The 18679-nt window shown below is 36.4% G+C and overlaps 4 protein-coding genes across 5 annotated transcripts; all 4 read left to right on the forward strand.

Annotated features, from left to right (window-relative positions):
• Window positions 1-96: 96 nt before the first annotated feature.
• LOC149130793 (uncharacterized) lies at window positions 97-5132 on the forward strand. The gene is made up of 2 exons (XM_089343501.1): window positions 97-845; window positions 1816-5132. Exon 2 carries the CDS (start codon window positions 2135-2137, stop codon window positions 3698-3700), a length of 1566 nt encoding a protein of 521 aa, XP_089199627.1. The 5' UTR covers window positions 97-845; window positions 1816-2134; the 3' UTR covers window positions 3701-5132.
• A 1053-nt stretch (window positions 5133-6185) lies between these two features.
• LOC106882775 (uncharacterized) lies at window positions 6186-18641 on the forward strand. 2 transcript variants are annotated; one of them, XM_089343513.1, is made up of 4 exons: window positions 6186-6244; window positions 7214-7287; window positions 15114-15350; window positions 16661-18641. In XM_089343513.1, the coding sequence occupies exon 4, from the start codon at window positions 17013-17015 to the stop codon at window positions 18327-18329; it is 1317 nt and encodes a 438-aa protein (XP_089199639.1). In that variant the 5' UTR covers window positions 6186-6244; window positions 7214-7287; window positions 15114-15350; window positions 16661-17012; the 3' UTR covers window positions 18330-18641. The 2 variants fall into 2 exon arrangements, with proteins under 2 accessions (XP_089199639.1, XP_052833120.2); XM_052977160.2 differs by lacking the exons at window positions 6186-6244; window positions 7214-7287 and having other exon boundaries at window positions 14337-15350.
• LOC149130794 (uncharacterized) lies at window positions 7281-14020 on the forward strand. Its single transcript, XM_089343503.1, has one exon. It carries the CDS (start codon window positions 7533-7535, stop codon window positions 9000-9002), a length of 1470 nt encoding a protein of 489 aa, XP_089199629.1. The 5' UTR covers window positions 7281-7532; the 3' UTR covers window positions 9003-14020.
• LOC106867726 (uncharacterized) lies at window positions 12107-14020 on the forward strand. Its single transcript, XM_089343544.1, has one exon. It carries the CDS (start codon window positions 12107-12109, stop codon window positions 13085-13087), a length of 981 nt encoding a protein of 326 aa, XP_089199670.1. The 3' UTR covers window positions 13088-14020.
• Window positions 18642-18679: the final 38 nt, after the last annotated feature.

Here is an 18679-nt window from a genome sequence, read left to right on the forward strand (position 1 = left end):
CTGTGTGTAAATATATATATATATATATGTGTGTGTGTGTGTGTGATTAGAGTTGTTTGAAAACTAAGGTACTACTGTGTAGAGTGGAGGCGCAATGGCCCAGTGGTTAGGGCAGCGGACTCGCGGTTTCGATTCCCAGACCGGGCGTTGTGAGTGTTTATTGACCGAAAACACCTAAAGTTCCACGAGGCTCCGGCAGGGGCTGGTGGCGAACCCTGCTGTACTCTTTCACTACAACTTTCTCTCACTCTTACTTCCGGTTTCTGTTGACCTGTAATTCAAAGGGTCAGCCTTGTCACACACTATGTCACGCTGAATATCCCCGAGAACTACGTTAAGGGTACACGTGTCTGTGGAGTGCTCAGCCACTTGCACGTTAATTTCACGAGCAGGCTGTTCCGTTGATCAGATCAGTGCAAACAACAACAACATTTGCATAAGTGAAAGAAGAAAAACTTAAATTGAAATTATTTTTTCTTATCTTTTTTTTCTCAGTCGGTATTTCAACTATTCAACATATAGAAAGAAATATCAATTCAACCTAATCCAAAATATAAATGAAAATTTTTATGGTGAACGCATGATTTATCGATGTTGAAGAATTGATTTCGTTTCAGCCAAGCCGTTAACTTTTGTATTCACCATTATTGCTCTTCCTAATTCGAAGTAACTCCGTCTCGCACTCAATTCTTTTGTTCTTTGATGTTTCTTTGATTTACCATCGACCGGGACGTAAATGAGAAAAGAGATCGATATCATTGAATGTGTTTCTCGTAGGAACATTTAACTCATGCTACCGGAATCATTGAAGCCAGAGAAAATTTATTAATGACACGACTTATTTGGTAAGTTTCAACCAATTCAATTATACCACAGGGTGGTCACATTCGGCTTCTTTTAGGAACTTTGCTTTTGTTTTTATTTCATTATCTTCGTAATATCCATTTGGCTTTTCTGGATTCTTCGTGGTTTTCTAGAATACCAGTTTCGCTTTTGATATTTAAATCTTAAAATATTGAGTTCAAATTACGGTGCAAGGCCATCGTTTCGGTGAAACGGGTAGTTGATTAGGCAAAAGTAAAGAATACGCACACCCGGTGGTTAGGGCTAGGGTTTTTGTTGCGCCGAAAACGGGTGATGTACGTACTCTTTACCCCTGCCCTTGATTATATCGATTCCTGTGCACAACGGGTACTTTATCGACCTCGAAACATGGAAAATGGATGTTAAATGATGATGATGAATAATTAGCTTGCTTGACTTGTTATTTTTTTACTTGTTTCAGTCATTTGACTGCAGCCATGCTGGAGCACCGCCTTTGGTCGAGCTAATCGACCCCAGGACTTATTCTTTGTAAGCCTAGTACTTATTCCATCGGTCTCTTTTGCTAAGTTACGGAGACGTAAACATACCAGCATCGGTTGTCAAGCGATGTTGGGGGGACACAAACACACACATACACACATATACACGACGGGCTTCTTTCAGTTTCCATCTACCAAACCCACTCACAAGGCTTTGGTCAGCCCAAGGCTATAGTAGAAGACACTTGCCCAAGGTGCCATGCAGTGGGACTGAACTTAGAACCATGTGGTTGATAAGCAAGCTACTTACCACACAGCCACTCCTGCATGACATTCCAATAAAAAAGTATAGATTATTTGTATTAACATTGCAACACCACATTATAAACTGTTATTCCATATGCAATTAACAATCTTGTGTGTGTGTATATGTACATGTATGTACATATATACACACGTTATCTCTCTTAAACATTTATCTTACGCAGTCACATATTTTCTTCCTTTACAGTTGTGCTGAATGTTCCATAACAATCCCTCATACAAGAATACCAATTCCACCAGCACATCTGCTACCAATCACTTGTGAGCATTTGCTTTCCTTCTGTTTCCAGGTTACATAATTTCTGTTAAATATATGCACAAGTATTAGTGTAGGATACAGAAGTCCTTTTGTCTGCAATATGTGTTCCACTTGGAGACATCCCAGCCAGTAACTCACCTTCTAATGTAAATTTAGAGCCATGACAAAGATATCATAAGACAAGAAACTGAATCCTAACAGATTTTATCTTTGGACATCAATTTTGAAGAATTTCTGCAGAGTTAATATGGAGGATGGTAATGAGTTAGACATTTCTGATACAAATGTTTCTGATGATATAGGTTTAGTTAAACAGACACCCAAGGCTAAGAAACCTTTATCTGATAATGGAAGTTCAAAACAGAGTAATATTGAATGTAAAATTTGTGGAAAATCTTTTGTGAATAAAAGTAATTTAACAAAACACACGAGATTACATACGGGAAAAAAACCATTTCGATGTGAAATTTGTGGGAAATTGTTGAATCAGAAAGCTCACCTTATCCTCCACAAACGTAGTCACACTGGAGAGAAACCCTATAACTGTGAAATATGTGGAAAATCATTTGTCGATAAATGTTATTTAAAGATTCACAAAAAAATACACACAGGTGAAAAACCCTACAGGTGTGAAACGTGTGGGAAATTATTTACTCATAATTCTCGACTTGTTGACCATGTACGAAGTCACACGGGAGAGAAACCTTATTCTTGTGAAATATGTGGAAAAGCATTCGCTTATAAAGATCCTCTTATTATTCATGAACGTAGTCATACTGGGGAGAAACCATTCTGCTGTGAAATATGTGGAAAATCATTTGCCAGTAATCGTTCTGTAACGTATCACAATAGAATTCACACTGGAGAGAAACCATATCAGTGCATTATATGTGGGAAATCGTTTGCGACTAGCAGTACCTTAAGAATTCACAAAAGAATCCACACTGGAGAGAGACCTTACCCTTGTGATATATGTGGAAAATCCTTTATTTATAGATCAACACTTGTTACTCATATGAAAAGCCACATGAAAGTGAAAGCTTACCACTGTGAAACATGTGGTAAATCGTTTACAAAGAACTCTGTTTTTACACTTCACAAAAGAAAACACACTCGAGAGAAGTTTCATAATTGTGAAACATGTGGTAAATCGTTTACAAAGCACTATCTAGCACTTCACAAACGAAAACACTCGAGAGAGAAGCTTCATAATTGCGAAACGTGTGGAAAATCGTTTGTTAGCAATTCACACCTCCTTGTTCACAAAAGAGTACACACTGGAGAAAAACCATTCCATTGCGAAATATGTGGGAAAAATTACTCTTCTAGCAGTAATTTGACAAAACACAAACTACAACACTCTGGGAAAAAAGAATTCCACTGTGAAATTTGTGGGAAATCTTATTTTAATAATTGTGATTTAAAAAGACACACAATAAAACATGATGGAGTGAAAACATTTCACTGTGAAATTTGCGGGAAATCCTTCTTCGATAATTGTAATCTTATAGCCCACATTCGTAGTCACACAGGAGAAAAGCCGTATCATTGTGACGTATGTGATAAATCTTTTGTTAGTAAAAGCAGCTTGAATAAACATAAACAAAGACACACTGGAGAAAAGCCTTATCATTGTGACATCTGTGGGAACTCGGTCACTTATAAAAGCTCCTTGAATACACACAACCAAAGGCACACTGGCGAAAGGCCCTATTATTGTGAAATATGTGGGAAATCGTTTATCAGTAAAAGTCATTTGACTAAACACAAACGGACGCACACTGTAGGGAAGACTTTGAACAGTGGGACATGAGAAATACTTGTCGTAAATTTGATCTCATAAGTCTACCAGCATATTTGATGGGTTGCGCAAAAGTTCCTGGCTTTGGACAAAAGAAAATACAGGAGGATCAGTTAATTCTTTTCTTTTCCAGGCACAAGGCCTGAATTTTTGGCAGAGGTGGGGTCAGTCGATTAGATCGACCCCAGTACATGACTGGTACTTAATTTATCGACCCCGAAAGGATGAAAGGCAAAGTCGACCTTGGTGGAATTTAACTCGGAACATAAAGACAGCAGAAATGCTGCTAAGCATTTCGCGTGGCGTGTTAATGTTTCTGCCAGCTTGTTGCCTTAGGAGGATCAGTTAATTAGGATTTTATAACGAGCTCAGGGCACGGAATCTTTCATGCGAGATGACAAAGGACCAAGATGCCTGGTGCCCTGCTGTTCTCAAAAAGACCCGTACTTTGCAGAGGTGTCAAGACAGATCCCTCTGGTGGTGTAAAGCACTTGTGGTGGTGCCACATAAAACTGTCTGTGCAGTGCCATGTAAAAGCATCCAGCATACTCTGTAAAGTTGTTGGCGTTAGGAAGGGCATCCAGCTGTAGAAACCATTCCAAATCAGACTAGAGTCAGGTGCAGCTCCCTGGCTTGCCAGCATGGACAACAAACGTTGAATGATGATGATATGCCTCTCTCAGATTCACACACTTATTGCAGGAGTCCTTCAATTTTTTCCAAGCCCTGTAAAAAAACTCAGAAGGTTGGGCCTCCAACCAGGCCTTTCACAAGAACTTTTCAGCACTCTGTTGTATATTGGAGTACATTTGATGCATTCAGTGGAATAAGGGAGCACTCGAGAAAGTTTCCCTAAATTGCTCTTTTCGTCTTAGAGGTGCATTTGAATCCTCATATTTCTATCCATCCAAAATATAGAACTCAATTCCACACTCTTTCATATTGAAATTTAAGTTGAATGTTCAGGGAGTAAGTGAGAGACGGGCACAGAAGATTCCAAGTGTTGTAGAGACAAATAACTGAAAAAAATACCCCCCAAAATCAATCAAATCTATAAACTAAATTTAAAAAATAAATTGTCTTTTTGTTTCAATATATCAACACCGGATCTTGTTCAAAACGGGGGCACCAGTATTTTCTTAACGAAACACTTTCAAACTTGGGACCTATTAAACAATAATAGTATTCAGATTCGTAAATAATTCACTAACTCACAAGAAATATGAAACTAAAATGTAAATATTCTTTGGAAAATTTTAAATAGCTTTTGTGACAAATTTGTAAAATATTGAATATTCTCTTCCTACACTTGATGTGTCTTATTTGAGAGAAAGTGTTTTAGAAATTATAAACGTGTATGTGAATACAGACTGGAGAAAATAAAATTATTACTGCCAAAGGCGGTCCTACGCCGATATGAAAATAAATTTGTTTGAAATTTTAAGGTGTTTCCATAATTTTGTCCAACCCCTGTGTGTATATATATATATACACACAGCTAACGATGTCCTAAAGACCTAATAATAGTTATGTATGTGTTTTTTCGTGTTTTGTTCGAAAGGTAACCACTCCTGATGAAATGCTAAACGTCTAAATCCAATGGACCAGTCACTGGATAAGTTTGGCACAGAAATGTTAACATAGGGTGGTGAATAAATCGATATATCGAATTTGAAGTCTCTGTCTCTTTTGAATATGAAAATTTAAAAGTTTAAAAACCTTATGATATATATATATATATATATATATATGTGTGATCAGAGTTGTTTGAAAACTAAGGTACTACTGTGTAGAGTGGAGGCGCAATGGCCCAGTGGTTAGGGCAGCGGACTCGCGGTTTCGATTCCCAGACCGGGCGTTGTGAGTGTTTATTGACCGAAAACACCTAAAGTTCCACGAGGCTCCGGCAGGGGCTGGTGGCGAACCCTGCTGTACTCTTTCACTACAACTTTCTCTCACTCTTACTTCCGGTTTCTGTTGACCTGTAATTCAAAGGGTCAGCCTTGTCACACACTATGTCACGCTGAATATCCCCGAGAACTACGTTAAGGGTACACGTGTCTGTGGAGTGCTCAGCCACTTGCACGTTAATTTCACGAGCAGGCTGTTCCGTTGATCAGATCAGTGCAAACAACAACAACATTTGCATAAGTGAAAGAAGAAAAACTTAAATTGAAATTATTTTTTCTTATCTTTTTTTTCTCAGTCGGTATTTCAACTATTCAACATATAGAAAGAAATATCAATTCAACCTAATCCAAAATATAAATGAAAATTTTTATGTTGAACGCATGATTTATCGATGTTGAAGAATTGATTTCGTTTCAGCCAAGCCGTTAACTTTTGTATTCACCATTATTGCTCTTCCTAATTCGAAGTAACTCCGTCTCGCACTCAATTCTTTTGTTCTTTGATGTTTCTTTGATTTACCATCGACCGGGACGTAAATGAGAAAAGAGATCGATATCATTGAATGTGTTTCTCGTAGGAACATTTAACTCATGCTACCGGAATCATTGAAGCCAGAGAAAATTTATTAATGACACGACTTATTTGGTAAGTTTCAACCAATTCAATTATACCACAGGGTGGTCACATTCGGCTTCTTTTAGGAACTTTGCTTTTGTTTTTATTTCATTATCTTCGTAATATCCATTTGGCTTTTCTGGATTCTTCGTGGTTTTCTAGAATACCAGTTTCGCTTTTGATATTTAAATCTTAAAATATTGAGTTCAAATTACGGTGCAAGGCCATCGTTTCGGTGAAACGGGTAGTTGATTAGGCAAAACTAAAGAATACGCACACCCGGTGGTTAGGGCTAGGGTTTTTGTTGCGCCGAAAACGGGTGATGTACGTACTCTTTACCCCTGCCCTTGATTATATCGATTCCTGTGCACAACGGGTACTTTATCGACCTCGAAACATGGAAAATGGATGTTAAATGATGATGATGAATAATTAGCTTGCTTGACTTGTTATTTTTTACTTGTTTCAGTCATTTGACTGCAGCCATGCTGGAGCACCGCCTTTGGTCGAGCTAATCGACCCCAGGACTTATTCTTTGTAAGCCTAGTACTTATTCCATCGGTCTCTTTTGCTAAGTTACGGAGACGTAAACATACCAGCATCGGTTGTCAAGCGATGTTGGGGGGACACAAACACACACATACACACATATACACGACGGGCTTCTTTCAGTTTCCATCTACCAAACCCACTCACAAGGCTTTGGTCAGCCCAAGGCTATAGTAGAAGACACTTGCCCAAGGTGCCATGCAGTGGGACTGAACTTAGAACCATGTGGTTGATAAGCAAGCTACTTACCACACAGCCACTCCTGCATGACATTCCAATAAAAAAGTATAGATTATTTGTATTAACATTGCAACACCACATTATAAACTGTTATTCCATATGCAATTAACAATCTTGTGTGTGTGTATATGTACATGTATGTACATATATACACACGTTATCTCTCTTAAACATTTATCTTACGCAGTCACATATTTTCTTCCTTTACAGTTGTGCTGAATGTTCCATAACAATCCATCATACAAGAATACCAATTCCACCAGCACATCTGCTACCAATCACTTGTGAGCATTTGCTTTCCCTCTGTTTCCAGGTTACATAATTTCTGTTAAATATATGCACAAGTATTAGTGTAGGATACAGAAGTCCTTTTGTCTGCAATATGTGTTCCACTTGGAGACATCCCAGCCAGTAACTCACCTTCTAATGTAAATTTAGAGCCATGACAAAGATATCATAAGACAAGAAACTGAATCCTAACAGATTTTATCTTTGGACATCAATTTTGAAGAATTTCTGCAGAGTTAATATGGAGGATGGTAATGAGTTAGACATTTCTGATACAAATGTTTCTGATGATATAGGTTTAGTTAAACAGACACCCAAGGCTAAGAAACCTTTATCTGATAATGGAAGTTCAAAACAGAGTAATATTGAATGTAAAATTTGTGGAAAATCTTTTGTGAATAAAAGTAATTTAACAAAACACACGAGATTACATACGGGAAAAAAACCATTTCGATGTGAAATTTGTGGGAAATTGTTGAATCAGAAAGCTCACCTTATCCTCCACAAACGTAGTCACACTGGAGAGAAACCCTATAACTGTGAAATATGTGGAAAATCATTTGTCGATAAATGTTATTTAAAGATTCACAAAAAAATACACACAGGTGAAAAACCCTACAGGTGTGAAACGTGTGGGAAATTATTTACTCATAATTCTCGACTTGTTGACCATGTACGAAGTCACACGGGAGAGAAACCTTATTCTTGTGAAATATGTGGAAAAGCATTCGCTTATAAAGATCCTCTTATTATTCATAAACGTAGTCATACTGGGGAGAAACCATTCTGCTGTGAAATATGTGGAAAATCATTTGCCAGTAATCGTTCTGTAACGTATCACAATAGAATTCACACTGGAGAGAAACCATATCAGTGCATTATATGTGGGAAATCGTTTGCGACTAGCAGTACCTTAAGAATTCACAAAAGAATCCACACTGGAGAGAGACCTTACCCTTGTGATATATGTGGAAAATCCTTTATTTATAGATCAACACTTGTTACTCATATGAAAAGCCACATGAAAGTGAAAGCTTACCACTGTGAAACATGTGGTAAATCGTTTACAAAGAACTCTGTTTTTACACTTCACAAAAGAAAACACACTCGAGAGAAGTTTCATAATTGTGAAACATGTGGTAAATCGTTTACAAAGCACTATCTAGCACTTCACAAACGAAAACACTCGAGAGAGAAGCTTCATAATTGCGAAACGTGTGGAAAATCGTTTGTTAGCAATTCACACCTCCTTGTTCACAAAAGAGTACACACTGGAGAAAAACCATTCCATTGCGAAATATGTGGGAGAAATTACTCTTCTAGCAGTAATTTGACAAAACACAAACTACAACACTCTGGGAAAAAAGAATTCCACTGTGAAATTTGTGGGAAATCTTATTTTAATAATTGTGATTTAAAAAGACACACAATAAAACATGATGGAGTGAAAACATTTCACTGTGAAATTTGTGGGAAATCCTTCTTTGATAATTGTAATCTTACTGTTCACATTCGTACTCACACTGGAGAAAGGCCTTGTTTTTGTGATATCTGTGGGAAATCGTTTATCTGTAGTGGTCACTTGTACAGACATAAGCGAGGACACTATGGAGAAAGGCCTTATCATTGTGACATCTGTGAGAAATCATTTGTAATTCTTAGTGATTTGAATCAACATAAACGTAAAAGACACAAGAATTATGATTCATGAGAAATGCTTCCCTTGTAAAAAATGTGATCTCTTAGTAATGGAGATTTATCATGGTGAATTATGTTGGAATTGTTTCTCTTTGAAATTTTGTATTGCAGTTTTCAATGTGCTTTGATATGTGAGACACTTTTTTACATACAGACTTGAAAATTATAAACTTGTGCCAGTGGCACGTGAAAAGACATTCGAGCGAGATCGTTGCCAGTACTGCTGGACTGGCTCCTGTGCAGGTGGCACGTAAAATACACCATTTTGAGCATGGCCGTTGCCAGTACCACCTGACTGGCCTTTGTGCTGGTGGCACCTAAAAGCACCTACTACACTCTCGGAGTGGTTGGTGTTAGGAAGGGCATCCAGCTGTAGAAACTCTGCCAAATCAGATTGGAGCCTGGTGTAGCCATCTGGTTTCACCAGTCCTCAGTCAAATTGTCCAACCCATGCTAGCATCCAATCCAATCTGGCAAAGTTTCTACAGCTGGATGCCCTTCCTAACGCCAACTTGGAATTTTCCTTCCAACTTGGAAATGAGAATTCCTTGAGAACTGCTTTGAAAGTTTTAGTGACCCTCCTTGAGCTGCTTTAAAATTTTGAACTGCCCTCCTCAAACTATTTTAAAAGTTTGACTGGCCCTCCTCAAACTGTTTTAACTCTTTAACATTCAAATTATTCTTTTTAATGTAATGCTCATTTAATCAGATTATTTTAAATCGATCAAGCATTACCTCATTGTTTTTGAAATTTTGATGATGTAGGATAGGTTTCAGAGGGTGAATCTGGCTGGTTTGAGTAATAGATGGATAGAATATTTTGGCTGGATATTGTCAGTTTAAATACTAAAGGGTTAAAAGTTTGAATGGCTCTCCTCTCTCTACAACCATTGGACAATTGTATAACAGGGTGGACTGGTCATATGCTGTACATCATTTGAAAATACACACCTCTGAAATTCATCTCTTGTGAAAGCAGAGACATTCTCTGATACAAGGATATGTCTGGAGGTCATGAGAGGGAAAACAAATCTAAGGTTTCCTCCCTTTGGTTGATAGAGAAGTTAAAATGTCTCTAAGAAAAACTTTAATACATTTGAAATAACAAGCACCCACTACACTCTTGGAGTGGTTGGTGTTAGGAAAGGCATCCAGCTGTAGAAACGCTGCCAAATCAGATTGGAGACTGGTGTAGCCATCTGGTTTCACCAGTCCTCAGTCAAATCGTCCAACCCATGCCAGCATGGAAAGCGGACGTTAAACGACGATGATGATGAACAATAAAAATTATTTTCCCCAGAAATGGTTCCATATGACTTTTATGTAGAGGTATCCATGTGTCAGAAGTTTCTTCCAGAGGAGTGATGGTCAGCACTTTATCCATTTCAGCTTCTAATATGGGTTTCTGTCAAAATTCATTCTTGGTCAAACTGCTAAGTCACAGGGATGTAAACAAACTAATACTGGTTGTGGTGCCACCTAAAAAGCACCATTCGAGTGTGGCTGATGCTAGTGTCACCTGGCTGGCTCCCATGCCGGTGTCAAATAAAAAGCACCATTTGAGTGTGGTTGAAGCCAGTGCCACCTGACTGGCGCCTGTGCTGGTGGCACATAAAAAGCACCATTTGAGCGTGGTCAATAGCAGTGCCGTCTGACTGGCTCCTGTGCCACCTGTGAAAAGCACACACTTCACTCTCGGAGTGGTTAGCGTTAGGAAGGGCATCCAGCTGCAGAAACCTTGCCAAATCAGATTGGAGCCTGGTACAGCCTCGTAATATACCCAACAATACCATCGAAAAAGCATCGGGACGCGTTTGATATCCGGTAGGTGAGCTTCTTATGTTAACTTAGGCCACTTGTAAGGACGTGAAGTCGCGAACCAGTCTTTAAATTTTGTTCATCCAATGATCAGAGCATCCACACACAAACTATTGAAACTCCTGTAACTAATCGTTATCTACACCATTCTGAAAAGTATTTATAGAAAATTTGATTTTAAAAAATAACCATTTTTCTTTCAGTTATGAGAAAACAAAGTCACCAAACAACTGAGCAATCAGTATAGTTGGACCACTGTTTATTTTTCTTATCAAATTTATTTCTACGAAAAGTAGCGACGTCTAGAAGTTAATGATTTGGAATTACTGTGAGTTAATCTCAGAATACGGCAGATTGTCTATGCTGGGGGCCCAATCAATTCTTGCATAAGCAGATGGTAAAATCTTGGTCGCTAATATTAAAATTACTAGCCAAAGAGACAGACTCTCCGGACTCCAACTTAACGGTAAACAAACTTTCCAAACGTAATCCGACTATATTAGATCATTTCGTTTATAATGTGTAAATGGTGGTGAAAAAAAAAAAAATCATAGATTTTCAAAATTCTTTTGTCTTAAAAAGATGCTCCCCCATCATGCGAATTTCTCTCTTTTGGTAAATATCGCAGTATTTCTGTCTTTCTGACACATCAACTACTTTCATGTGGTGAAATTTTTTTACAAAGCAAGAAATAACTAAATGTTCGCCTAGCAACGTGTAAGGGAGGTAATTCGTTAAAAATATCGTCTGCTGAAGCTCTTTAATGAAAGAGGATATAATACACTGGCGCACTTGCTAACGGTGAATTCTGTTGTTGTCTCTTCCTCTGTTTACAGTTTATGGAATTACCTCACACGTTCCTATTTTTCTCTAATCCTTCCCTCATTTTTACATCTCTCCGTTGATATAATACTGAGCTTATGGAATCCTTATTCAATATGCTGATCCACATACTTGGCTAGTCTAGAAACAGCTTCCAGAGACTGTATGTTCATATTTTCTATCTAAATTAAATGTCCTTTTTAAGTGATGCCAAACGTTTTACTTTAATCTATAGCTTCTCATAACTTTATCCACAATTACTAACGTAGATATAAGTCTTGTCTACAATATGTGCCGCCTAAAGATGTCCCAGCCAGCAATAAACATCCTAGGTGTTATATAGAAAATATATCTACATTGCATATTTTCTCCACCTGTAAAGAGAGTCCCATGGTATAAATATCATAATCCAAGAGATTGAACCATAATACAATATAACCAGAGACATTAGTTTTGAAGAATTTATCCAGAATTAATATGGAAGATGGTAATGACTCGGACACTTTTGACAGTATAGATTCAGTTAAACAGACATCCGGCGATGAGAAACCAGCATCACCCAGTAAGAAAACTTTATCTCGTAAAGAACAGTCATCAAAGAGAAATCTTTATTGTGAAATATGTGGAAAATCATTTACTTACAATTTTTGCCTTATTATTCACAAACGTACTCACACTGGGGAAAAACCCTTCCACTGTGATGTATGTGGAAAATCATTTGCCGATAAAAGTTGCTTACCGAGTCACAAAAGGATTCACACTGGAGAAAAACCTTACCATTGTGATACATGTGGGAAATCTTTTGCTAGGAATACTGCCTTAAAAATTCACAAAACAATTCACACTGGAGAAAAACCATTCCAATGTAATATGTGTGGAGAATCGTTTAGCACCACTAAGTCTGTTCGAGTTCACAAAAGAAAACACATTGAAGGAAGTCTCTATAATTGCCAGATATGTGGACAATCTTTTTTGATGAAGTCTCATCTCGCTAAACACAAAACGATACACACCGGAGAAAAACGGTTCCACTGTGAAATCTGCGGAATGTCATTTGCCATTAAGGGTTCTTTAACAAGTCACAAAAGGGTTCACACGGGAGAAAAACCTTTCTTTTGCGATATATGTGAGAAATATTTCTACTGTAAGAGTAATTTAACAAGGCACAAGCTACAACATATTGGGGAAAAGGCCTTTCACTGTGATGTATGTGGAAAATCTTACTTTAATAATTGTGATTTAAAAAGACATAAAAGAATTCATGATGGAGAAAAAACATTTCACTGTGAAATTTGTGGGAAATCCTTCTTTGATAATTGTAATCTTATAGCCCACATTCGTAGTCACACTGGAGAAAGGCCCTATCATTGTGATGTCTGTGAGAAATCGTTTACTTATAAAAGTCACTTGAATACGCATAAACAAAAACACACTGGAGATAGTCCCCTACTGTTGTGAAATATGTGGAGAAATCATTTGTCTGTCGTAGTAATTAGAACAAAAACACAATGGAGACAATATTGAAATGATTTGTTTGAAACATTCTCTAGAAATAGAAGCAAAAAGAACAAATTACTGAGAAATTTAAGTAAAAATTTGTGATAAAATTTTTACTTTTTTCAGTCACTGAACTGCAACCTTGCTGGAGCCACCACCTTGCAGGGTTTAATCAAACAAATCAGCCCGAACTTATTATATTAGTCAGTCTTTGCTGAACTGCTAAGTTACATGGATGTAAACAAATTAACACTAGTCAAATAAAGGAGGGTGACAAACACAAAGACACAAATCCCTAAAAGGGATGAAAGTGCTAAATGAATACACATTGTTGATTGGTTAAAATTACCCAAATACAACAACTTTAACACAAAATAACTTCTAAAATACAAAATTTTATCTAAAATGTTGAAAGTAAACCGTGTTCAGCATGAGAAATTACACCAGTATATGAAGTTTCAAACTGTTTAGTTAAAATAATAAGTAATTAAATAATCTGTGAGTGAAACTGAAGAGACCCCAAAACCCTTTGTGTTTCAGGCATAAGGAAGGAAGCAGTCTGGGAAATGTCCACTAAGCTTACACCAACATTTGGAGAGTGGCTACTAACCTAACGCCAAGGAGTTTGAGTAACAGAATCGGTGTAACTGGACATTTCCTGGACTGCTCTCTTCTGGGGATGAACCTTTGTGCCAGAAATATAAAGCTTTTTGTAAAACTTTCTTCATTGTTAGAAGATTTCCTTTTCTTTTCCTCCTTCAGAAGTACAATGCTTCAAGCAAACTACAATGTTCTTATTCCATTCTTCATATTTAATCCTTCTGTTACCATATTTCTGTAGAAATACAGACTTTGTTTTAATTAATTTTGAAAATAAAGGAGAATTTAATGATATACTTTTGTCATTATTAAGCTCGTGTTTGGGACATGAATTAATATGAAATTTTGAAGGAAGCTTTTTTTTTTTTTTGTTTTAATTTAAATCACTTTTAAGCTGAAAGTTTGTATCTTAGAACCAGGAATAGTCTGAACTGGTTTGATGTCAAAAAGGTTTTTATATAGTTTTGATATTTTTGTCATTTGTTTCACATGCATATATAGAAATAGCAACCCAAATGTTTTTAAGTCAGATCCCAATGCTGGATGTTCAAGAACCAAATGAAGGGCAAATTTTCAATGCTGGGATCAACCGGATTCTAAAAAGGTATAATATGTCTCTGTAGAGCAAACGTAGACTGAGATACAGGGGTCCCAGACAGACAAGATTTTGCTTTTATTAATATAGATATAGAGAAGTATACGGTGATATTCATACAGATGTGTTGGACATACCGGGCGTACGATTAAAACAAACTTCACACAAATAATTTTTTAAAATACCAACATGGAGCAAACGAAACGCACTATGATATTGAATGTGTTCTCATTCGTTTTTGTCAAATTTATGCAAGTTTAAAGTGTCTTTTGGTGTTTTTGTAATAACCTTTCCGTTCATAAGGGGAGGGGGGGGGGTCTTCGACGTTTGTTTTTTTTTTTTTCTTCTTCTTCGTTTAAGTAAAAGAAATAAAATATATTAAATTTTTAAAGAATTCATTAGATTACATTTCCTGAATGGACTGATTCCTATCAATTTATAGTTAATATAGACAAAGCGATGTTTGTTTAATTTCAAACCAGTCTTAACAAATGCCTTCCAACTGTGACCATATAAGTTCTTTTATGCATATCTGAGATTATATTCTCAAATGGTATTCGCTCTCTCCAGACAGTAGAGACTAGGCTTGAGATGGTTCGGGTTGCTTATTTCTAGCAGTTATATACGTTTTAAATAAAAGTGGAGAGACAGAAAATAAATTTTGGAAATTATACTTTCTTTTCGTTTTTCTTTTCACATTCGATATATCCAGCGTTTAATACATATTAAAAAACATTTAATCTGAACGTAAAGAGAGGTGTGTGTTTTAAAGAAATTACTTTCTCATTTCAGGAAGACCAAGTTAACTTTAGTATTTTCCATTATTGCTATTCCCAATTTGAATCACATCGTTTCCTGCTATATTTCCTCGCGATATTTATTTTGGTAAATGATGGATCTTTGATTTACCAACGGCTTGAAAACTGTTTCTGTCTGTATTAAATTATGTCAGGGACATTTCTGTCACATCACCGGTAGTATCATTGAGGCGAGAGAAAAATCATCAACGGTTGACTCATTATATGTCAGGTAATTTAATTATATTATGTGTAGTAATTAACTCAGGAACATTAATGTTTTTAGATAGCTTAAAGCAACCGATATGATGTATCAGACTCGGCGTTCGATCCCCGGGATGATTAAATATTTCCTTTTCATTATAAATACGTTACGTCGTTAATTGATTGTTCCTTAATTGATAACAGTGTCTCCAATTAAAGTATTTTATTATTCTCCTTATTGTGTCTTCTTAGACGTGTGATCTCCCGGTGCGTGGATCATAATTAAGATTGGGATCCCCTGTTTTACAGGACAGCTGAAATGTGCTTTAATCAACAACTAACGAGTAATTAATTAACTTTGCTTGATTCTTCCTTACTTTTCAGGTTATATTTAAGTTTAAAGTATATATCTGTATTGCTGGATCTTGTTAAATTTCTTTCAAATTACCTGAAGTTTTTCGAATTTCCACGAGAGTATTTTCAAAACATGTCGTTCTGATGTAGTTTTCGATGCTGTCGGCGAATATTGCATCAATTTTTTTTTCTTCAGATTAATCTCAAAAAACCTTACAAGCATTTAAAATTATGTAGTTTTAACCAATTGCAATATATATCGCTGGACATACCAGGAAACATGACTGTTTGTCTTCATGGAACAGCATACACGACGTCTTTACATGACCACTCGACCTGCTAGAAATAGCAACCAAATCGTTCTTAAATCATAACATTTAAAAAAACAAAATGATAATGCATTGTACTACAACACTGTTTATTTCTTCACTTGAGGCAGACCCAGGTGGTTTCAGCTTAGTGAGTTGCTCTTATTATATTTAAATTAATGTTTAGGCGGCGAGCTTAGTGGCGTTTCGTTCGTCTTTACGTTCTGAGTTCAAATCCCGCCGAGGTCGACTTTGTTTTTCATCGTTTTGGGTGCATAACTTCCAGAAAAACGGATACTTTTTAACGAATTTTTCAACAAATTATCGCTTAGATCCTCTAGATTTAGTGTATGTAAAAAGATTTGTTGGAAAAAAATTGGGTGGGGGAGTTTCGGTAAATTCACACGTTCCGACATTCCCCCCCCCCCTCATACCTTTCTGGAAAATAGGTATTTTTTAATGAAATTTTGGCTATCTTTCGATTTGATGTGAGGAAATGTCAAGTGAAAGGCACATGGGTTTCTTTACATCTAATCGGCCTGCAGTCTCATGATCACTTGTAACCAAAGAGGTCTTGACCCTTTACTAAGTGTGTGTGATCAATTGTTATTTATTCAGACTTGATATACTTTGACCAACATTTGTCTTATACAGTCATATTTTTTTTCTTTTACAGTTGTGCTGAATGTTCCATTACAAACTGTCATATAAAAATACCAGTTCCACCAGAATATTTGCTACCAGTTATTTATGGATACCCTCTTTCTCTAAGTCTTCAGCCTACATAACTTCTTTTCACTATATCTGCAATTATTAATGTAGTCTTTTTGTCTACAGTGTGTGTGCCACGTAGAGATGTCCCAGCCAGAAACAAACATTCTGAGTGTTCTGCAGAAAATAAATCTATGTTGAATATTTTCTCCACCTGTAAACAGTGTCCCATGAGATGGATATCATAAGACAAGAAATTGAACCATAATAGATTATATCCACAGACATCAGTTTTCAAGAATTCTTCCAGAGCTAATATGGAGGATGGTAATCACTCAGACACTTCTAACACAAATGTTTCCGATGATACAGATTCTGTTAAACAGACATCCAACGTGGGGAAACCATTATCTCATAAAGAAAGGTTGTCAAAGAAAAATATTAATTGTGAAATATGTGGAAAATCTTTTGTGAATTCCAGTAATTTAACAAAACACAAAAGATTACACACTGGGGAAAAACCATTTCAGTGTGAGATTTGTGGTAAGTCTTTGAATCAGAAATACCACCTTATTGTCCACAAACGTAGCCACACTGGAGAAAAACCCTATCACTGTGATATATGTGGAAAATCATTTGTTGATTATACTTATTTAACAAGTCACAAAAGAATACATACTGGAGAAAAATCTTTTGTCTGTCAAATATGTGGAAAATCATTTACTCATAATTCTCGCCTTGTTGCCCATGTACGAAGTCACACAGGAGAAAAACCTTTCCACTGTGAAATATGTGGAAAATCCTTTGTCAGTAATAGTTCTCTAAGAAGTCACAGCAGAATTCACACTGGAGAGAAACCATATCAGTGCGTTATATGTGGCAAATCATTTATTAGTAATAGCGCTTTAAAGATTCACAGAAGAATTCACACTGGGGAGAGACCTTATTGCTGTGATATATGTGAAAAATCTTTTGTCAATAGCAGTTGTCTAACAATTCACAAAAGAATTCACACCGGAGAAAAGCCTTATCACTGTGAAATATGTGGGAAAGCCTTCATTAACAGCTCAAAACTTGTTATCCACGTGCACAGTCACACTGGAGAAAAGCCTCACCGCTGTGAAATATGTGGAAAATCATTTATTAGGAATTCCCGTCTTCTACTTCACAAAAGGGTACACACTGGAGAGAAGCCTTATTATTGCGAGATATGTGGAAAATCGTTTATTAATAACTCACATCTCATTGGTCACAGAAGAATACATACAGGAGAAAAACCATTCCCTTGTGAAATTTGTGGGAAATCTTTCTATTCTGGCAGTAATTTAAGAAGACACAATATAATACACACTGAGAAAAAAGAATTCCACTGCGAAATATGTGGAAAATCTTACTTTAATAATTGTGATTTAAAAAGACACAAAAGAATTCATGATGGAGAAAAAACATTTCACTGTGAAATTTGTGGGAAATCTTTCTTCGATAATTGTAATCTTATAGTCCATGTCCGTAGTCACACTGGAGAAAGGCCTTGTTCCTGTGAAATATGTGGTAAATCATTTATTTGTAAAAGTCACTTGAATAGCCACGTTCGAACACACAGTAAAGAAAAACCTTTGAATTGTGATTCATGAGAAATGCATTCTTTGTAACTCTTTGTAACTTACTTTCTTTAGTCTACTGACTTGTATTCACCGAAGATTTATCATTGTGAATTCTAGAAGGCTGGAGATTATCTCAGCTAACAACAAACAAGATGAGGACAAATATCCGTCAAATGTAAATAATGGTGAATTATGTTGGAATTGTTTCTCTTTGAAATCTTGTTTTGCAGTTTTGAATGTGCTTTGATATGTGAGACACTCTTTTAGAAACAGACTTGAAAATTATAAACTTGTGTATGAAAAGATACGGAGGAAATATAAATGTTATTCTGAATAGTTAAACCTGGTATTTTCTGTTTTACTTTTCTTGTCCACTAATG

This window comes from Octopus bimaculoides, chromosome 27, assembly GCF_046866305.1.
Source record: "Octopus bimaculoides isolate indiv1 chromosome 27, ASM4686630v1, whole genome shotgun sequence".
Lineage (NCBI taxonomy): Eukaryota > Metazoa > Mollusca > Cephalopoda > Octopoda > Octopodidae > Octopus > Octopus bimaculoides.